Consider the following 18505-nt stretch of genomic DNA (forward strand, 5'->3'; position numbering starts at 1 on the left):
TGTGGGTGGCCTCTAAGATGGCCGTAGGTACTCTCGTGCAGCTCCTGTAATTTTGAGCAAATATTCTGTTTAACCTGACACTATTGCGAGCAGAATTGATCCGGAAGATGTGGCAGACCGACACTCACGGAGCAGACCTTTTTGGTTCAGAGTTGCAGTGGTTCGGAAGTGAGACACGCTCCTACAGACCTTCGGCCTAATGGTGCCTGCTGACTGATACCTGGGAGAGGTGGCCGATCTCTCGGCTTCAGACGCGTGGCATGAAGCGTCTTGTAAGCAGCCCCCCCTCCCCCGTGCCAGTGGGGGTTATCCCGGTCCCCACCAACCCGATGCACAGTTCCTGCTGAACACCACAGACCCCACTCGGAACATGGCGGTCCATGGAAGATGGTGGACGAGTCTCCCACACGGCTAAATATGCCTACAACACAGTCCTATGGCTACCACTTTGAAACAGCTGAGCCATTGCAAGTACGGCTTGACAGGGTATTGGAAGGAATTGGAGAGGTGCACAGCTCAAATACCATCCACCACGGAGAAGAAGGTGGGGAGGAACAGGAGGACGGGGGCTGAAAGGGCCTCTCTCTGGCACAGCAATTCTTCATGCACCAACTACCCATGATATGTGCCTACATAGGCCAAGGGCCACCAGGGGCTTGCCCCCTCGGCATCGCCCACATTGCCGGAAGACAGCCCGCCGCAGAAAATCAGGGCCTTCCGTCGCACCCAAGATGAGAAAGAGCTGGGCTCCCAAAGTCTCCAAGTCTGTGGTCTACAGATGCTGACCTTCAAACATGCCTGGGGCTGGAGGGGTACTCTCCTTCCCCCCTTTAGAGTGTCGTTACCCTCTGCACCCTTCAAGCCCAAACATCACAGTGAGTCCACATAACTCATTGTGATGTTTTTTTGCATTGGTTTTGATCATTTAGTTTGTGAAGTTCTAAATGTCATACAACACTGATAATGTGTGTCGGGTATAGGTGATTCTTCACACGTGATATGCAAGCCTGTTATGAACATAGTCAATATGTCTAATGTGTAACTTTAGTTTTAGATGTCAGCTCAGACATATCAGTCTAACCAGTGGTGGATATCACACTGTTCTCCTAGCATGTTTTGCTCAATACATATTTCAATATAATTATGCAGTTGACTCCTACTCAAATAGTTAGCCCTTTCAGTGCTATACGCGCTACATACTGACATATCTCTTTAGCTAACTTGACGCTATTAATATAAAAATGTGCAGTCTCTATAAATGCCATGATATTGTTTCTTATTGTCTGATATTGTTATGCTTGTTAGTGCTGTTGTGGCATGAAAAGATTACCTGTGTTTACTTGCACAACAAAAATAAAGAATTACAAAAAAGAATTGTCAGAGTTTTTCATTGTCTGAGGAAAGTGACAGCATCTGTGCTCCAAAACAACTACATATTAATGTAATGGTTTTTGTGCATAGATGTACCTTTATTATAAATGTAACTATAAAAGTCCCGAAACAGACTGATTTTAATAAAACACTTTGATTTGTAGCTGAGCAGAGCTACGGTGCAGTGTGAGACTGTCATCTTAATCCAGAGTCTAAAAACCTTTAAAATAATTAATTTGGGGAACAAAGCAGAAAATTAAAAATAAAGCTTGAAAAATTACTCAAGTAACATTGGCATTTTGAACTATTTATTCCTGACGTTTATTACAAAATGATTTCCTTTGTAAATATATACAACCTAGTAGAAAAGCAGATATGTGCTATAAATCAGAATAATTTGAATTTGTGTTGTTACGGGATTTATTATAATTACAGTTCAGGGATTAGGAACGAGCCTTGACAAAGGGATATTGATGGCTTTTTATTTCCGCTTTAAGGTACCAGATCAGAAATCGGAATATATCTGCTCCACACTTCATATGGCTGAAAATCAGTTTGAAGTTGGCTTGTTTGCCGGTTTTCTCTTAGGGCGGACTGCTTTTGTTTTAATATTGATATGCTCAAATAATATTTCACTAAAACTTGGTCCATTTCCCAGTTTTAGTATTAGAGTTGACAGAACTAACATCAGTCAGGATACCGAAACAAAATGCCTTGAAGTGAATTTCAGTTTCTCCATTCACATTCATGCTGTGGTTGAAATATTTTGTTTTTCTGTTTCTAATCCTGACACAATGTATTCGTTTCGTTGCCAAGTCACATCGAGACGTTTTTTTTTATAGAAAACTTGAGTATATCCCATCATGCATTGCAGTCTGGACTATTGTTATCTTACAGATAATATATGTAAAAAATAAATAAAAATAAAGAGCACGAGGGGTTAATCCTAGTGTTTGAAAAGAATATGTGTGATTAACTATTCATGGTTAAAAATGAATGTTTCTAAGGTGCATATACACATTCTACAGAATAGATTAGCTACTTTGTATAGGATGTCTATATGTTCCGTCATGGTCTGAATTTGTTGTTGTTTGTTCCAATTTTGCCTACTTTGCTGATACAGAAAAAAACTAAAGAAAAATAAAGACAAAGCAGTCTGAGCTCAGACAATGACCAATTTATCATGGCTATATATATATATATATATATATATATATATATATATATATATATATATATATATATATTTTTTTTTTTAAATCACTCTTATAGTTTACAAAGAACTTTCCACATTTCAAAAATAACTTTACTGTTTTATAAAAAGATGGAAAAAAAATAAACAAAGAAACAAAAAAAAAGAAAACAAGAAAGAAAGAGAGAATTTTTTTTTTATTTCTCTTGCACTTTCTAAACTCTCTATGCGATACATTCTATACGTGTATATACCTATGAGACAGTCCTAATTTGAGACGTGCCCTTCTGCTTCTTGTTTTTTTTGTTTTTTTTCTGGTGTCCCTGAGTGCAAGTATATAATTAAAGCTTCACAAGGACAGTCTTGTCTATATGAGAGCATTTCAACAGTGACCTGTACATGGACAACCAAGACTGTAAACCTAACATGTACATCTCCGGATCAGACATGTTAGCTTCATCACAGGCATATCTCCTCCAAACCAAAGTTCACAACTCCAGACTACACTAAACTCATTGGACTTTATTCACAAGATAGCGCATTGCAGTGAGTTTATAAAAATAAAACTTAAATAATTTGCAAAAAAAATGTTAAAATTCTCCAACTCTAAAATCTTGCTTAAATCTTGCAATTTGGTTTTAGGTTCAAAGCATTTGGGTGTTTAGAGAATAAATCCCAAACTGTTTTTATCACCTATTTGTTTTTTTATACCTTTAAGATGTTTGAAGTCAATGGATTCTCTCATCCTTTTAACATTGTTGTATTCCTTATTTAGATTCAAACAGCAGTCAAGAGAATACAATATAAATAATAAACAACTCTCAAGTTTACCTCTCCCCATGAGGCAGGTGGGGGTTCCACTGGTGGATAGTACTTTGGTATATCCCATGCTACTTCAGACATAAACCACTTGAAGTCCTTGCACTTCAGGTGCTTTCGAAGCTCCTTCTGGGAAGAAATGTCTCCTGTGGACAGATGTCTATACTCCGGTCTTCTCTGGTATATATACTCTGCAAACTCATCCATCCAAGTCTCAGCCACACGCTTCAAGTTCTATAATGAAAATATACAAGAATAATAAACCTCTAATGCAACTGTAGTCCTTTCCAATTATTTCAAGCAGCCTTTTACACCAAGCAATTATGACCTTTGTGTGATACTTTCAGATTAATGGCTCAATTAGTTTATTAAACGAAAAAAGTACTGAAATGTAACCACATTGTGAGAATTAATGAAGCTCAAATTAATCAAAGAACTAGCAAAGACATTAATCAGTTTTTGCATTTATTTGTTAACCTTATAATATTTTAAGAAGCCTCTGTACTTTATAAAGTATTTAAGCAGATGAAGGTTATATTAAATTGGAAATGCAGCATTTCTATGAATGACCTTTCATGTTCTTAAATATTACAAATGAATGAAATTAAACAGAATTAAAGTGATACTACAGTCTAATGTAAATACATGTGCTGTTGGTGTATATATACGCTTGCCCGTCTATATGTATATCAACTCTTGCCTAACAAGCTGCAGCCAGAAGAATAAAGAAGGTTTAACACTAGTTTTCAGTATATCTGTGGTCAAAAACCTGCACACATTGTTTTCATACATTTTATTCATTGCACAACAGTGGTCTACATTTTGGATATAAACATGGACAGAAGAGGAATGTTACTACAAGGTTCCTGAACTTTTTCAACAGAGACTGACCTTTATAAGTAATATTTCAAAAGCAAAAATATTTAAATTGTTTTCGAATTAAAAGGGAACAACTGAGAACAGCATTTGTGTTGTATTATTATAAAAACATTACATAGATGATTGAGGACAAACACTTAGGACTAAACTTCTAAATATATGGCACCTAATCTAGAAAGACTGCATGCAGGAAACACTAGGCCTACCTGATTCACCAAGAAGTCTACACAGTGACAGCCAGCTAGTAGCCACTATATCCACCTTTAACCCCTTAAGGACTGAGCCAAATGTACAAGTTGTGAACAGAACAAAACGTAAACAAAACTTGGCATTTGCGCTAAATGTCTGTCCAACCGTAATTCACCTCTTTCATATTAAATGCATCCCCCCTTATTATATATCATTTTATTCAGGGGAAACAGGGCTTTCATTTAATATCAAATATTTAGCAATGAAACATAATTTAATATGAAAAAAATGGGAGAAAATAAGAAATTGTGTTATTTCTTTAGTTCTACATGACATTTTAACTGTTAATGTCATAATACTGTTTGCTTTTACTGCAATAAAATACACATATATGTATTCAGCAAAGTCTAATGTGTAAAACAGTACCCCCTATGTACAGGTTTTATGGTGTTTTGGGAAGTTACAGGGTCAAATATAGCACATTACATTTGACATTGAAATTCGCCAGATTTGTTACGTTGCCTTTGAGACTGTATAGTAGCCCAGGAATTAAAAATTTACACCCATAATGGCATACCATTTGCAATAGTAGGCAACCCAAGGTATTGTAAATGGGGTATGTCCAGTCTTTTTTAGTAGCCATTTGGTCACAAACACTGGCCAAAGTTAGCATTAGTATTTGTTTGTGTGTGAAAAATTCAAAAAACGCCAATTTTGGCCAGTGTTTGTTACTAAGTGGCTACTAAAAAAGACTGGGCATACCCCATTGGCAATACCTTGGGTTGTCTACTATTGCAAATGGTATGCCATCATAGGGGTAATTTTCATTCTTGGGCTACCATAGGGTCACAAAGGCAACGTAAGCAATCTGGCGAATTTTAATGTGAAAAAAATGAAACACAAGCCTTATATTTGACGCTGTAACTTTTGAAAACACCATAAAACCTGTACATGAGGGGTACTGTTGTACTCGGCCGCCCGGGCCCCACGTGGAGCGGCAAAACTGCCGCAGGTGCATCTGCACCGGGGCCCATCAGGTGGCCCAAGCATTTAGGGCCACCCGATGAGCCCTATATCTTCAGGTGCCCGTCAGCTTTGCGGCATTGTAATAGAGTGACCGGGCCCCTTTAAAAAAAATTGTGGCTGCAAGTGCTGCTGGGCGGCCGGTCACTTCCTCCGGGCTTACTCCGCGCGGGGGGAGAGAGGAGAAGAGAGGCTCCCATCATCCCCAGCCACCCACCTGCAATTTAAATGTAAGGAAGAGGAGGCTGATAAATGAGGTGTGTGTGTGTATATGTATGTGTCTGCATGTATGTATGTCTGTGTGTGTATGTATGTATGTCTGTGTATGTATATGTGTGTGTATGTCAGTATGTATATATGTCAGTATGTATATATGTATGTCTGTGTTTCTGTATGTATGTGTCTATCTGTATGTGTTTGTGTATGTCAGTATGTATGTATGTATCTGTGTGTATGTCAGTATGTATCTGTGTATGTATCTATATATCTATCAGTATGTATATGTGTATATATATCAGTATCCATGTATGTCTGTGTGTGTGTGTATGTCAGTATGTCTGTATACAGGGACGTATTAGCCGCGAGGCAAACAAGGAATTTGTCTTGGGCGGCATTTTCCAAGGGGCGGCATAAAAAGCCGCCCCCAAATGCCCAGGGCAAATGTCTTGTTAGCCTGGCAGGGGAGCACTTTCCCCTGAACTCTCTGCTCAGCTCCCTCGCGCACCGCAGAATGATGCCGGGAGCCGGAATATGACGTCATCGCCAGCGCCGCCCGCCCGCCCAGCAGCCACTGGATCCCAGGGAAAGGGAGAACCCCCCCAGCATTCCCAAAGGTAATATGTTAATGTGAGTAAGTGTGTGTGTCTGTGTGTGTGTCTGTGTGTGCATGTGTCTGTTAGTGTGTGTGTGTGTCTGTTAGTGTGTGTGTTTGTCTGTTAGTGTGTGTGTTTGTCTGTTAGTGTGTGTGTGTTTGTGTGTTTGTGTGTGTGTGTGTGTGTGTTAGTGAGTGAGTGTGTGCCTGTTAGTGTGTGTCAGTGTGTGTGTGTGTGTTAGTGAGTGTGTATGTCTGTTAGCTAGTGTATGCATGTCTGTCAGTGAATGTGTGTGTGTGCATTTAGAAGGCGGGGCAGAGGGGAAGGGTGGGGTGGTGGGAGGGGGGAGCCTAGGGCAGCACAAAACCAGGATACACCACAGTCTGTATGTATCTGTGTATGTATATATCTATCTGTATGTGTGTGTGTATGTCTGTATGTATGTATATCAGTATGTATGACATTATGTATGTATATATGTCTGTATGTATTTATGTGTGTGTATGTATGTCTGTTTGTCAGTATGTATGTATGTCTGTATGTATGTGTGTGTGTCAGTATGTGACTATGTATGTACGTCAGTGTGTGTGCCTGTATGTCAGTATGTGTGTGTATCTGTATCTCCTTATGCATGTGTATGTTTCTGTATGTGTGTGTATGTCTGTTTCAGTAGTTGTGTCTGTTAGTATGTGTGTATCTTTCAGTGTGTGTGTCTGTGTCCTTTTGTGTCTGTGTGTGTGTATTCCTGGTGGTGGGGCTTGGAGGCAGAGCTTGGAGGTGGGCACCAGGGGGCCCAGACCTTGAGCTGTGCTAGGGGCCCCACAATTTGTGATGGTGGCCCTGTATACTATGTTTCTTCTATAATTTGAACCAGTACCTTGACAGGTAAGAGTGTTTATCTGTCCACCATTACCTTGTGTCTCTGTGAACTGTCTGGCTGCCTCAAAAGCAGACTTATTCAAATCTAATCAAATGTTATGTAGATAAAGATTACAAACACTGTGCACCCCTAAAAGTAATCAAGCACTCGGAATGTAGAAATACATCAATATATTAAACTAATACAGTATGAAAAGATTAAAAACACACACACGGGGTATTTCAATATATGCTGAGTGGCCCCGTAATTAATTGGGTAACACCATCCCGGGCCACTTGAAATGCAAAATCCAGTCATTGTTCACGTTATTTAAAAGTGCCTGAATTCTGCAGTGGAGGCCCAGAATGACCATGAACATGGTCTGTATTTCACCCTGGCCAAACAAGCAAATAGTTAAAACGCAGACCCAAATTTTTAATAAAAAATCTAAACTATTTGCCCACTGGCAGCATGAGTAGCTGGCAGACTAGTAGTTAAAAGATCCTGGGAAGCACAAAGTTTAACCATGTGGTAAATTGCCAGGGTTTGTTAGACTACTTCCTCCAAAAGTAGAAAGTAAGTAATAGAAGCCTAAAATTCCCCCCAGCCCCAACCAACGCCTTTGGGGCAGACTCTCTTTCATAACGGGGGGACCTAATATCCCCTGCAACCCCCGCCGAATGGTTGTGTATGAGGGCTCTAATTAGAGATTAAAAATCAGGCTCCTTCAATTTCAGGTTATCCTCCGTAGACTCCAGAATTGTACTTTCATGCATGAATGAGAATACAGCACTGATGCAGCTCCTGGTTGATGAAGTGCCTGAAGCTGTAGAAGCTGTGTAGAAAGAAGATGGTGGGAGCCGTAAGGGACAGATTCAGGTAAGTAAGCCTACCTTTCTTGCACCCCAAAGCCTCAAAAACTAACTGGATACGTCACTTTTGAGGGTCTTTACAAAATATGCAAGGACCCCTGAAAGTGAAAAATCTGCTTTAACCCCTTAAGGACCAAACTTCTGGAATAAAAGGGAATCATGACATGTCACACATGTCATGTGTCCTTAAGGGGTTAAGGAACAGGCTTTTTTGTTCATTTTTCACTAAATTATAATATAGTTGATAAAAAAAAAAAATCAAATAAACACTACACAGTCCGGCTACTAGTCCTGCCATGGTTTAAGGAGAAGAAATTATATTTTTATTTTTTCATATATTTTCAATTACATAACAGGTTAGAGATTCCAGACATCCAAGTTTATTGATGATGCTATAAGTTGACAAGTTTCTCATCAATCTGTTATAATCCATATAGACATTATAGTGTGTTTTTCTTTGAAACAGACATTTCAGTTATTATTCATATGTGTAATTACTATGTTATTGATCTTGCTATGCTATATATTAGTTACAGTGCCTATTTGACCTTTAATTTGTCTAACTAACCAGGAATTGTTAATTAAAGGGATACGCACCAAAACAACTTTAGCATAATGAAGCAGTTCTGGTGTATAGATCATGCCCCTACAGTATAACTGCTCAATTATCTGCTATTTAGAAATAAGTCACTTTTGTTTCTGTTTATGCAGCCACAAAATCTCCCGGCTATGACACAGCCTACAGGAAAAAAATGACGTGACAGCAGTTTTATCTCTTGCTCTAATTGAACAGTATTAACACACAGTAGGCTCCTGTATACTCTATCAGGATATTACAAAAAGAAAAAACAATAAAAGCTGCGCCTAGTTACAGTCAAAAAATTATAGTCCAAATAAAATAGATGGATAAAAGGGAGAAAGTCTTATCTAAGAGTGTCCCGTGCAGTCGTCTAGTGCGGCAGTATTCAGTCTGCAATAAATGTCCTTGTTTGATTCTTCCTTGTAGATCCACTCAAATATAGGAGACAAAAGGGTATATACAGGAAGCCGGATAGTGTAGTAAGTTAAAATATAAGTGAATAAAATATATAAAACTTGTGAATGTAAACTCACATTTGAGAGAGCTAAAACCAGCTCAGGTGGAAAGGGCGTTCAGCGGTATAATCCCCGCTTCTGGGATATACAGTGGGTATCCTCCGTCTGTGGGAAATTTCCTCCGTTCTTGATACAATAGGCACTCGGGTAGAAAGAAACAACCAATAGTGCACACTGGATAAAAAGCTGATTGTAAAATAAAGAAATAAAATGGGTACTCACAAGGGGGGAGCAGAACAGCTGCTCTCTTTTGATAGCGCTGGTGGTATTATCCCCACCTAGGATTACTTGGAGTCCAGAGTGATGATTAAAATGCCAGGTAAAAAGTGGATAAATATGTATTAAAAAAATACAATTAAAAGTAACAAATTATACTTTAATATTTAAAATACATAATATTATAACCATAAACGCGTTTCGCCAATACGGCGTTATCAATATGGGAAAGTAGGACCTGATACCTGGCAGAGAGAGCATTAAATAGCAAATACAATACTTTCAAATTGGCGCCAAAAATTAGGCAACCAATCACAGAGAGAGTAAAAACTAATATAAAAAATCATATTAAGAACAGTTAAAATCAGTTATGGAGTGGTTACAAATTATAATTATAGCAGCAGTGTACCAATACATATGTAAAACGAACTTTTATACAGAAGAAAATTATAAACATATATTTAATATAGCTCGGTCACATGACCGGCATAGACACCCAGGGGGGTAATGGGAAATGTAGTCGGACGCCGGCAAGCACTGCGCAGCTGCCGGCGTCCCAATAGGAGATCGGCTGGGAAGGGGGCACAGTCTGTATCACGTCAGCACGCACTCAAACGTGCGGCCGACGTGAAGGGGAGGAACGACGGCTCGCACGAGACTGCGGCCGTCGATATGGGAGGGGAATGGGTCTATGACGCGGCGGGTGGAAGCCGTCGTCATAGAAACTGACAACAAAGTGCCGGTCGGCTCGCACACAGCTGCGGCCGGCTGGAGAAATGGGGAATAATAAAAAGGATAAGATATATATAATAAAAAAAAACATATGTATCGAAACACATCAAGTAAAATATATCATGTCTGATCACATAAAGCAGTGTGACCAGACATGATGAGAAAAAAAGGGAGATACAAAACGGAGTGGGAAATAACTTAAAGTGGTAGCTGTAAAAATCAAATAAAATCCTGAGAGAGTACAATATAGGTAAAAGAGATAGTAGCAGCAGTGTAAACAGTTATAGGAAGTTAAACAAGTCAAAATCAACATTCAGACCATGGGGGGCAAGGGTTTGGAGTGTGTGAACCCACTCCATTTCTTTTTTACCTAAAATCTTTTTAATATTACCACCCCTCCATGGAACAACACATTTTTTTATCCCAATACATTTTAACATTTTAGGGTCTTTGTTATGTATAATAAAGTGTTTGGATACTGAATGATTCAAGTATCCATTCTTGATATTTCTGCAATGCTCGCTTAAGCGCGTCTTTAGGCACCTTGTGGTCATTCCAACATATTGGAGGCCACAAGGGCACTCAAGCAGATATATAACATTTTTTGTAGAGCAATTAATAAAATTGTTTATTTTAAAAACCTTGTTTGTCCTTTTTGATGTAAATTCAATAACTTTCTGAGGGACATTGGGGTCGGTGGTTCTGCAGACCACCGTCAATCTTAACTAAGAATTTTACTAAAGAAATTAAAAAGACCCCACCAGTATCTCTCTTTCCTCAAATTAAAGGTTTCTGTAAGTGTAAAATGTGCATAGTCTGCAGAACCACCGACCCCAATGTCCCTCAGAAAGTTATTGAATTTACATCAAAAAGGACAAACAAGGTTTTTAAAATAAACGATTTTATTAATTGCTCTACAAAAAATGTTATATATCTGCTTGAGTGCCCTTGTGGCCTCCAATATGTTGGAATGACCACAAGGTGCCTAAAGACGCGCTTAAGCGAGCATTGCAGAAATATCAAAAATGGATACTTGAATCATTCAGTATCCAAACACTTTATTATACATAACAAAGACCCTAAAATGTTAAAATGTATTGGGATAAAAAAATGTGTTGTTCCATGGAGGGGTGGTAATATTAAAAAGATTTTAGGTAAAAAAGAAATGGAGTGGGTTCACACACTCCAAACCCTTGCCCCCCATGGTCTGAATGTTGATTTTGACTTGTTTAACTTCCTATAACTGTTTACACTGCTGCTACTATCTCTTTTACCTATATTGTACTCTCTCAGGATTTTATTTGATTTTTACAGCTACCACTTTAAGTTATTTCCCACTCCGTTTTGTATCTCCCTTTTTTTCTCATCATGTCTGGTCACACTGCTTTATGTGATCAGACATGATATATTTTACTTGATGTGTTTCGATATATATGTTTTTTTTTATTATATATATCTTATCCTTTTTATTATTCCCCATTTCTCCAGCCGGCCGCAGCTGTGTGCGAGCCGACCGGCACTTTGTTGTCAGTTTCTATGACGACGGCTTCCACCCGCCGCGTCATAGACCCATTCCCCTCCCATATCGACGGCCGCAGTCTCGTGCGAGCCGTCGTTCCTCCCCTTCACGTCGGCCGCACGTTTGAGTGCGTGCTGACGTGATACAGACTGTGCCCCCTTCCCAGCCGATCTCCTATTGGGACGCCGGCAGCTGCGCAGTGCTTGCCGGCGTCCGACTACATTTCCCATTACCCCCCTGGGTGTCTATGCCGGTCATGTGACCGAGCTATATTAAATATATGTTTATAATTTTCTTCTGTATAAAAGTTCGTTTTACATATGTATTGGTACACTGCTGCTATAATTATAATTTGTAAACACTCCATAACTGATTTTAACTGTTCTTAATATGATTTTTTATATTAGTTTTTACTCTCTCTGTGATTGGTTGCCTAATTTTTGGCGCCAATTTTAAAGTATTGTATTTGCTATTTAATGCTCTCTCTGCCAGGTATCAGGTCCTACTTTCCCATATTGATAACGCCGTATTGGCGAAACGCGTTTATGGTTATAATATTATGTATTTTAAATATTAAAGTATAATTTGTTACTTTTAATTGTATTTTTTTAATACATATTTATCCACTTTTTACCTGGCATTTTAATCATCACTCTGGACTCCAAGTAATCCTAGGTGGGGATAATACCACCAGCGCTATCAAAAGAGAGCAGCTGTTCTGCTCCCCCCTTGTGAGTACCCATTTTATTTCTTTATTTTACAATCAGCTTTTTATCCAGTGTGCACTATTGGTTGTTTCTTTCTACCCGAGTGCCTATTGTATCAAGAACGGAGGAAATTTCCCACAGACGGAGGATACCCACTGTATATCCCAGAAGCGGGGATTATACCGCTGAACGCCCTTTCCACCTGAGCTGGTTTTAGCTCTCTCAAATGTGAGTTTACATTCACAAGTTTTATATATTTTATTCACTTATATTTTAACTTACTACACTATCCGGCTTCCTGTATATACCATTTTGTCTCCTATATTTGAGTGGATCTACAAGGAAGAATCAAACGAGGACATTTATTGCAGACTGAATACTGCCGCACTAGACGACTGCACGGGACACTCTTAGATAAGACTTTCTCCCTTTTATCCATCTATTTTATTTGGACTATAATTTTTTGACTGTAACTAGGCGCAGCTTTTATTGTTTTTTTCTTTTTGTTATATCTCCCTTAAGGGTTTTTGAGGGATTCCCTTATCACGTTGCTGCCTACTGTGTTATCTAGCGCTCACTCATTGTTTTGTCTTCTATCAGGATATTGACAGAGAAGGAGATAAGAAATTCTAAATGAAACCGATTGTGCAAAAAAAGGAAGGTTAAATATTTATTTTTATAGGAAATTTGTACTGAGATTGTGTAGGGCATATTATTATTATTATTATTATTATTATTATTATTTATAAAGTGCCAACAAGTTCCGTAGCACTGTACAATGGGTGGACTAACAGACATTTGTAACCAGACGAGTTGGACACACATGAAGAGAGGGATTGAGGGCCCTGCTCAATGAGCTTACATGCTAGAGGGAGTGGGGTATAGTGACACAAAAGGTAAGGGTAGGGTAGAAAAGTAGGTTGCTAGGATAGTTTACATTGAGGACTTAGTGTTTTATTTTGATGACAGTTGCAGGAGCGGAAGCAGGGTGCAGGGAGGGAAAGCTATTTACAGTTTAATTGATATGCTTTCCTGAAGACATACGTTTCCAAAGATTTTTTTAAAGAAGTGGAGAGTGGGTGAAAGTCTGAAAGTTTAACAAAGAGGGGAAGGGCTTTCCATAGGAATGGTGAAGCCCTAGAGAAGTCTTCAAGGTGAGCGTCAGAAGTAGGAGTACGAACGTAGGCTAGACGTATTTCTCTGGAAGAGCATAGGGCCTAGATGGGACATATTTGTGTATTAGTGAGAATAGGTTGGTCGGAGCAGGATTGTGTAGAGATGTGTAAGCAAGTATCAGGATCTTAAATTGAGTCCTATATTTTACAGGAAGCCTATGTAGGGACTGACAAAGGGGGGAGGCGTGGGAGGTGCGAGCGGACAGGAAGATGAGCTTTGCCGCTGCATTCATTATAGACTTTAATGGGACAAGTTGGGAACATGTAAGACCACTGAGAAGCTGATTACAGTAGTAAAGGCAAGAGAGGACAGTGGCATGGACAAGCACCTTTGCCGCATCAGGCGTTAAATAGGGCCGGATGCGCACAATATTTTTGAGATGAAAGCAGCAGATTTTGGTGATTGATTGGACATGAGGGGTGAAGGAGAGGTCAGAGTCAAAGAGAACACCTGGGCAGCTAGCCTAAGAGGTAGAGCAGATGGTAGCACCATTGACTTGGAGGGACACAGACAAAGGAGTAGCAACACTTGAGGGAAGGAAGACCAGAAGTTCTGTTTTGGACAGGTTCAGTTTAAGGAAATGAGCAACCATCCAGTTGGAAGTAGCAGAGAGGCAGTCAGAGACACAAGTCACGAGGGGTGATGAGAAATCAGGGGAGGACAGATAAATTTTCATGTTACATAGTTACATAGTTACATAGCTGAAAAGAGACTTTTTCCATCAAGTTCAGCCTTTCTCACATTTGTTTTTTGCTGTTCATCCAAAAGAAGGCAAATAAAAAAAAACCCAGTTTGAAGCATTTCCAATTTTGCAACAAGCTAGGAAAAAAATCCTCCTTGACCCCAGAATGGCAGTCAGATTTATTCTTGGATCAAGCAGTTTTTACCCTACATTGAAAGATTATATCTTTAAATCTTCTGTTTTTGCAAGTGTGCATCTAGTAGCTATTTGAACATCTGTATGGACTCTGATAAAACCCTTTCTTCAGGCAGAGAATTCCACATCCTTATTGTTCTTACAGTTAAACAACCTTTCATTTGCCTTAGACAAAATCTTCTTTTTCCCAGTCTAAACGCATGACCTAGTGTCCTATGTAAAGTCCGGTTTGTGAATAGATTTCAACACAATGGTTTGTATTGGCCTCGATTAGATTTGTATAATGTTATCATATCCCCTTTCAGGCAACGTTTTTCTAAACTAAATAGGTTTAAATGTGTTAACCTTTCTTCATAGCTGATATGTTCCATTCCTTTTAGTAATTTTGTAGCCCGCTTCTGCACTTTTTCTAGTGCCATAATATCCCTATTTAGAACAGGTGTCATCTGCATAGAAATGATACTGGAAGCCAAAGGAGCTGACGAGTTTACCAAGGGAGGCAGTGTAGACTGAGAACAATAGGGGCCCAAGGACAGACCCTTGGGGAACACCAACAAAGAGAACACCTAGGCAGCTAGCCTAAGAGGTAGAGCGGATGGTAGCACCATTGACTTGGAGGGACACAGACAAGGGAGTAACAACACTTGAGGAAGGGAAGACCAGAAGTTCTGTTTTGGACAGGTTCAGTTTAAAGAAATGAGCAGCCATCCAGTTGGAAATAGCAAAGAGGCAGTCAGAGACAAGAGTCAAGAGGGGTGGTGAGAAATCAGGGGAGGACAGATACATTTGCATGTTACATAGTTACATAGTTACATAACTGAAAAGAGACTTTTTCCATCAAGTTCAGCCTTTCTCACATTTGTTTTTTGCTGTTGATCCAAAAAAAGGCAAATCAAAAAAACCCAGTTTGAAGCATTTCCAATTTTGCAACAAGCTAGGAAAAAAATTCCTCCTTGACCCCAGAATGGCAGTCAGATGTATCCTTGGATCAAGCAGTTACTACCCTACAGTGAAATATTATATCTTTGAATATTCTGTTTTAGCAAGTATGCATCTAGTAGCTATTTGAACATCTGTATGGACTCTGATAAAACCACTTCTTCAGGCAGAGAATTCCACATCCTTATTGTTCTTACAGTAAAAAAAAAAAAACTTTCCTTTGCCTTAGACAAAATCTTCTTTTTCCCAGTCTAAACGCATGACCTAGTGTCCTATGTAAAGTCCGGTTTGTGAATAGATTTCCACACAATGGTTTGTATTGGCCTCGATTATATTTGTATAATGTTATCATATCCCCTTTCAGGTGACGTTTTTCTAAACCAAATAGGTTTAAATTTGTTAACCTTTCTTCATAGCTGATATGTTCCATTCCTTTTATTAATTTTGTAGCCCGCCTCTGCACTTTTTCTAGTGCCATAATATCCTTATTTAGAACAGGTGTCATCTGCATAGAAATTATACTGGAAGCCGAAGGAGCTGACGAGTTTACCAAGGGAGGCAGTGTAGACTGAGAACAATAGGGGGCCAAGGACAGAAGCTTGGGGAACGCCAACAAAGAGAACACCTAGGCAGCTAGCCTAAGAGGTAGAGCGGATGGTAGCACCATTGACTTGGAGGGACACAGACAAGGGAGTAGCAACACTTGAGGAAGGGAAGACCAGAAGTTCTGTTTTGGACAGGTTCAGTTTAAAGAAATGAGCAGCCATCCAGTTGGAAATAGCAAAGAGGCAGTCAGAGACACAAGTCAAGAGGGGTGGTGAGAAATCAGGGGAGGACAGACACATTTGCATGTCATCTGCATATAAATGATACTGGAAGCCGAAGGAGCTGATGAGTTTACCAAGGGAGGCAGTGTAGATTGAGAACAACAGCGGACCAAGGACAGACCATTGGGGAACACCAACAAAGAGGGATTGGGGAGAAGAGGCAGAGCCAGAGCCAGAGCCAGAGAAAGAAACACTGAATTAGAGCTGGGAGAGGAAAGAAGAGGCCCAGGAGAGAGCGGTATCTCGTAGACCGAGATTACGAAGGTGAGAAGAAGCTGTTGATGATCATATACAGAGGAGGTGTGACTAGGGGTGCATAATTAAAATGATTAAACTCCTAAGTGGCAGATAGTTGAGCAGGGACTGCAGCGGCAGGATCCACTGCAAAAATAATCCATTAAGCAAACATTGTTTTGGTGCTTATGCTGTTCCTTTAATGTTGCTCGTACATGTTATCAAATCTGAGGAGATGTTTGTAGTGTTCATTCTGTTTATGTGGTAACACTTATTTTGATGTAATGGTTAAATGTTTTCAGGTAATTTTTCAGGTCTTTCTTGCTAGTGTTGGATTGTCTAAGTGTCTGATGATTCCAATGATTCATAACCATTCTTCAGAAGGATTGTGATCGCTAGATCAAGATTGTCCATTGAACAAACGGTGCAAATGCCATTTTGGTTGTGGCTGACAAGGAAGATCAAAGAATTTCCCCGACTGGACTATGCAGGATAACACTGGCCCAAAAACTGAACTCTGTCATGGGCTGGTGGGAGAATGGAACACTGTTCCTTCATGGTTTGACAGGGAACTCAAAGATCTCCCTCCATGGTTTGACAGGGAACTCAAAGATCTCCCTCATTTGTTCATCACATCTGATGCAGTGCGGAAGCAGGCAGAGAGCATCTGGTCTGCACCTTCGCTGTGGGCACACCATCATTATGGCTTCAATGAGCTCCAGCTGATGAGAGTACCAATAGTGAAAGGTAGCCAGACTGAGGTATATAAACTTAAAACAATAATAATAATAATTATTATTTAATTGCTGCCATTTTACAATCGAGACCCCTATCCACCCTCACACACAACCGAAAGCCCCTACCCAGTCTTCCCAAACTGCAGCCCCTATATAAAAATTAGAGACACTCCAAAAAACAGACACACACTACAGGCCCAATGCACACACATACAAGTTACAGCAATAGATACACACTACAGACCCTATATACATACATACACATTACAGCCCAAATACACATGCTACAGCTGTATACACACTATAGCCCCAATAGACAAACTTTACAGCTTTTAGGTATATGCGTGTACACTATATACACATCTAGAGATGAGCCATCTGTACATCACAAACAGACCTATTTACACATACACTGCACTACAAACAGTCCCCTCAACAAATACACAATCCCAGTAGTAGCCTCCAAACTTGTATAAAATCATTTACTTATAGGGACATCAGTGACACCACTAACAAACACATAGGATGTGTGTCATTAAACTTGCTTGCTCTATGCAAAATAAATACATGGCCTTTTCACCAATTAAGAGGTATTCAGCATATTCAGCTCCGGTAGGCCATCAAAATTGACATGTTCCCTTTGGGGCTTTGTGCAACTGACATGTTGATGACATGACACTCACGTCTCTGTCTCCACACCTCCTAATGGGCTACATTGATATAAAATGCTGGGCTAAATTTTTGTCCAAGTCCAATGAAATGTATATTTAAAATGCAAATTATATGGCTCATTTCTCCTATCAAAAAATGGTCACAGTATTGTCGAATACCATTGTAACGGTTAGATTGTTATTACTTCAACATTGTTAATGGGCCATCATGCAATTTACCTCTGTATTTAATATTGTTAGTGTTTTTAAAAAATGCTTAATTTCAATAATGAAATATTAAAATATTTACTTTAATCAAAATAAAATATTCATAATGGGATATAACTCTAGAACTCATCCTGCCAAACAAATTGGAAGGTGTGATGATAAAATTAATATTTTGTATGTGCTATTCAGAAAATTAGATGAGCTAATTTTGATTAAGTTTATTTTGCTACTTGTTTATGAGACTTCATCCTTAACATTTATTATGACAATAAACCCTCGTGACATGCATTACACTGATAACGCATTAATGCTGGCGCCATATGCAGAAATCTCTGTTTGTAAAAATAACTCTGAACCTGTCAAACTGTGATGTATCAACCTCCTACTAAGAAACAAAGCTCAAACTTCAAGTATTATTCAGACCAGGTTTTAGGCCTAACATATATAGTTCCAGTTTGGATATTGTGGCATGCATTTTGAAATTTTAAAAACATCTTCTTGAGTACATGAGTCAGGCAGAGATGTCTGTTTCTTGTTTATATTGTTTTATTG

At 39.2% G+C, this 18505-nt stretch overlaps 1 protein-coding gene across 1 annotated transcript in view; it reads right to left on the reverse strand.

Moving 5' to 3' along the window:
• Window positions 1-18505, reverse strand: part of GALNTL6 (polypeptide N-acetylgalactosaminyltransferase like 6) — a 1377865-nt gene that overhangs the window by 63239 nt on the left and 1296121 nt on the right. Inside the window, exon 9 of the mRNA XM_063460019.1 lies at window positions 3395-3616. Within this exon, the coding sequence (XP_063316089.1) occupies window positions 3395-3616 (222 nt within the window). The remainder of the gene's footprint in view (window positions 1-3394; window positions 3617-18505) is intronic.

This window comes from Pelobates fuscus, chromosome 6 (genome assembly GCF_036172605.1).
Source record: "Pelobates fuscus isolate aPelFus1 chromosome 6, aPelFus1.pri, whole genome shotgun sequence".
In the NCBI taxonomy this organism is placed as follows: Eukaryota; Metazoa; Chordata; class Amphibia; order Anura; family Pelobatidae; genus Pelobates; species Pelobates fuscus.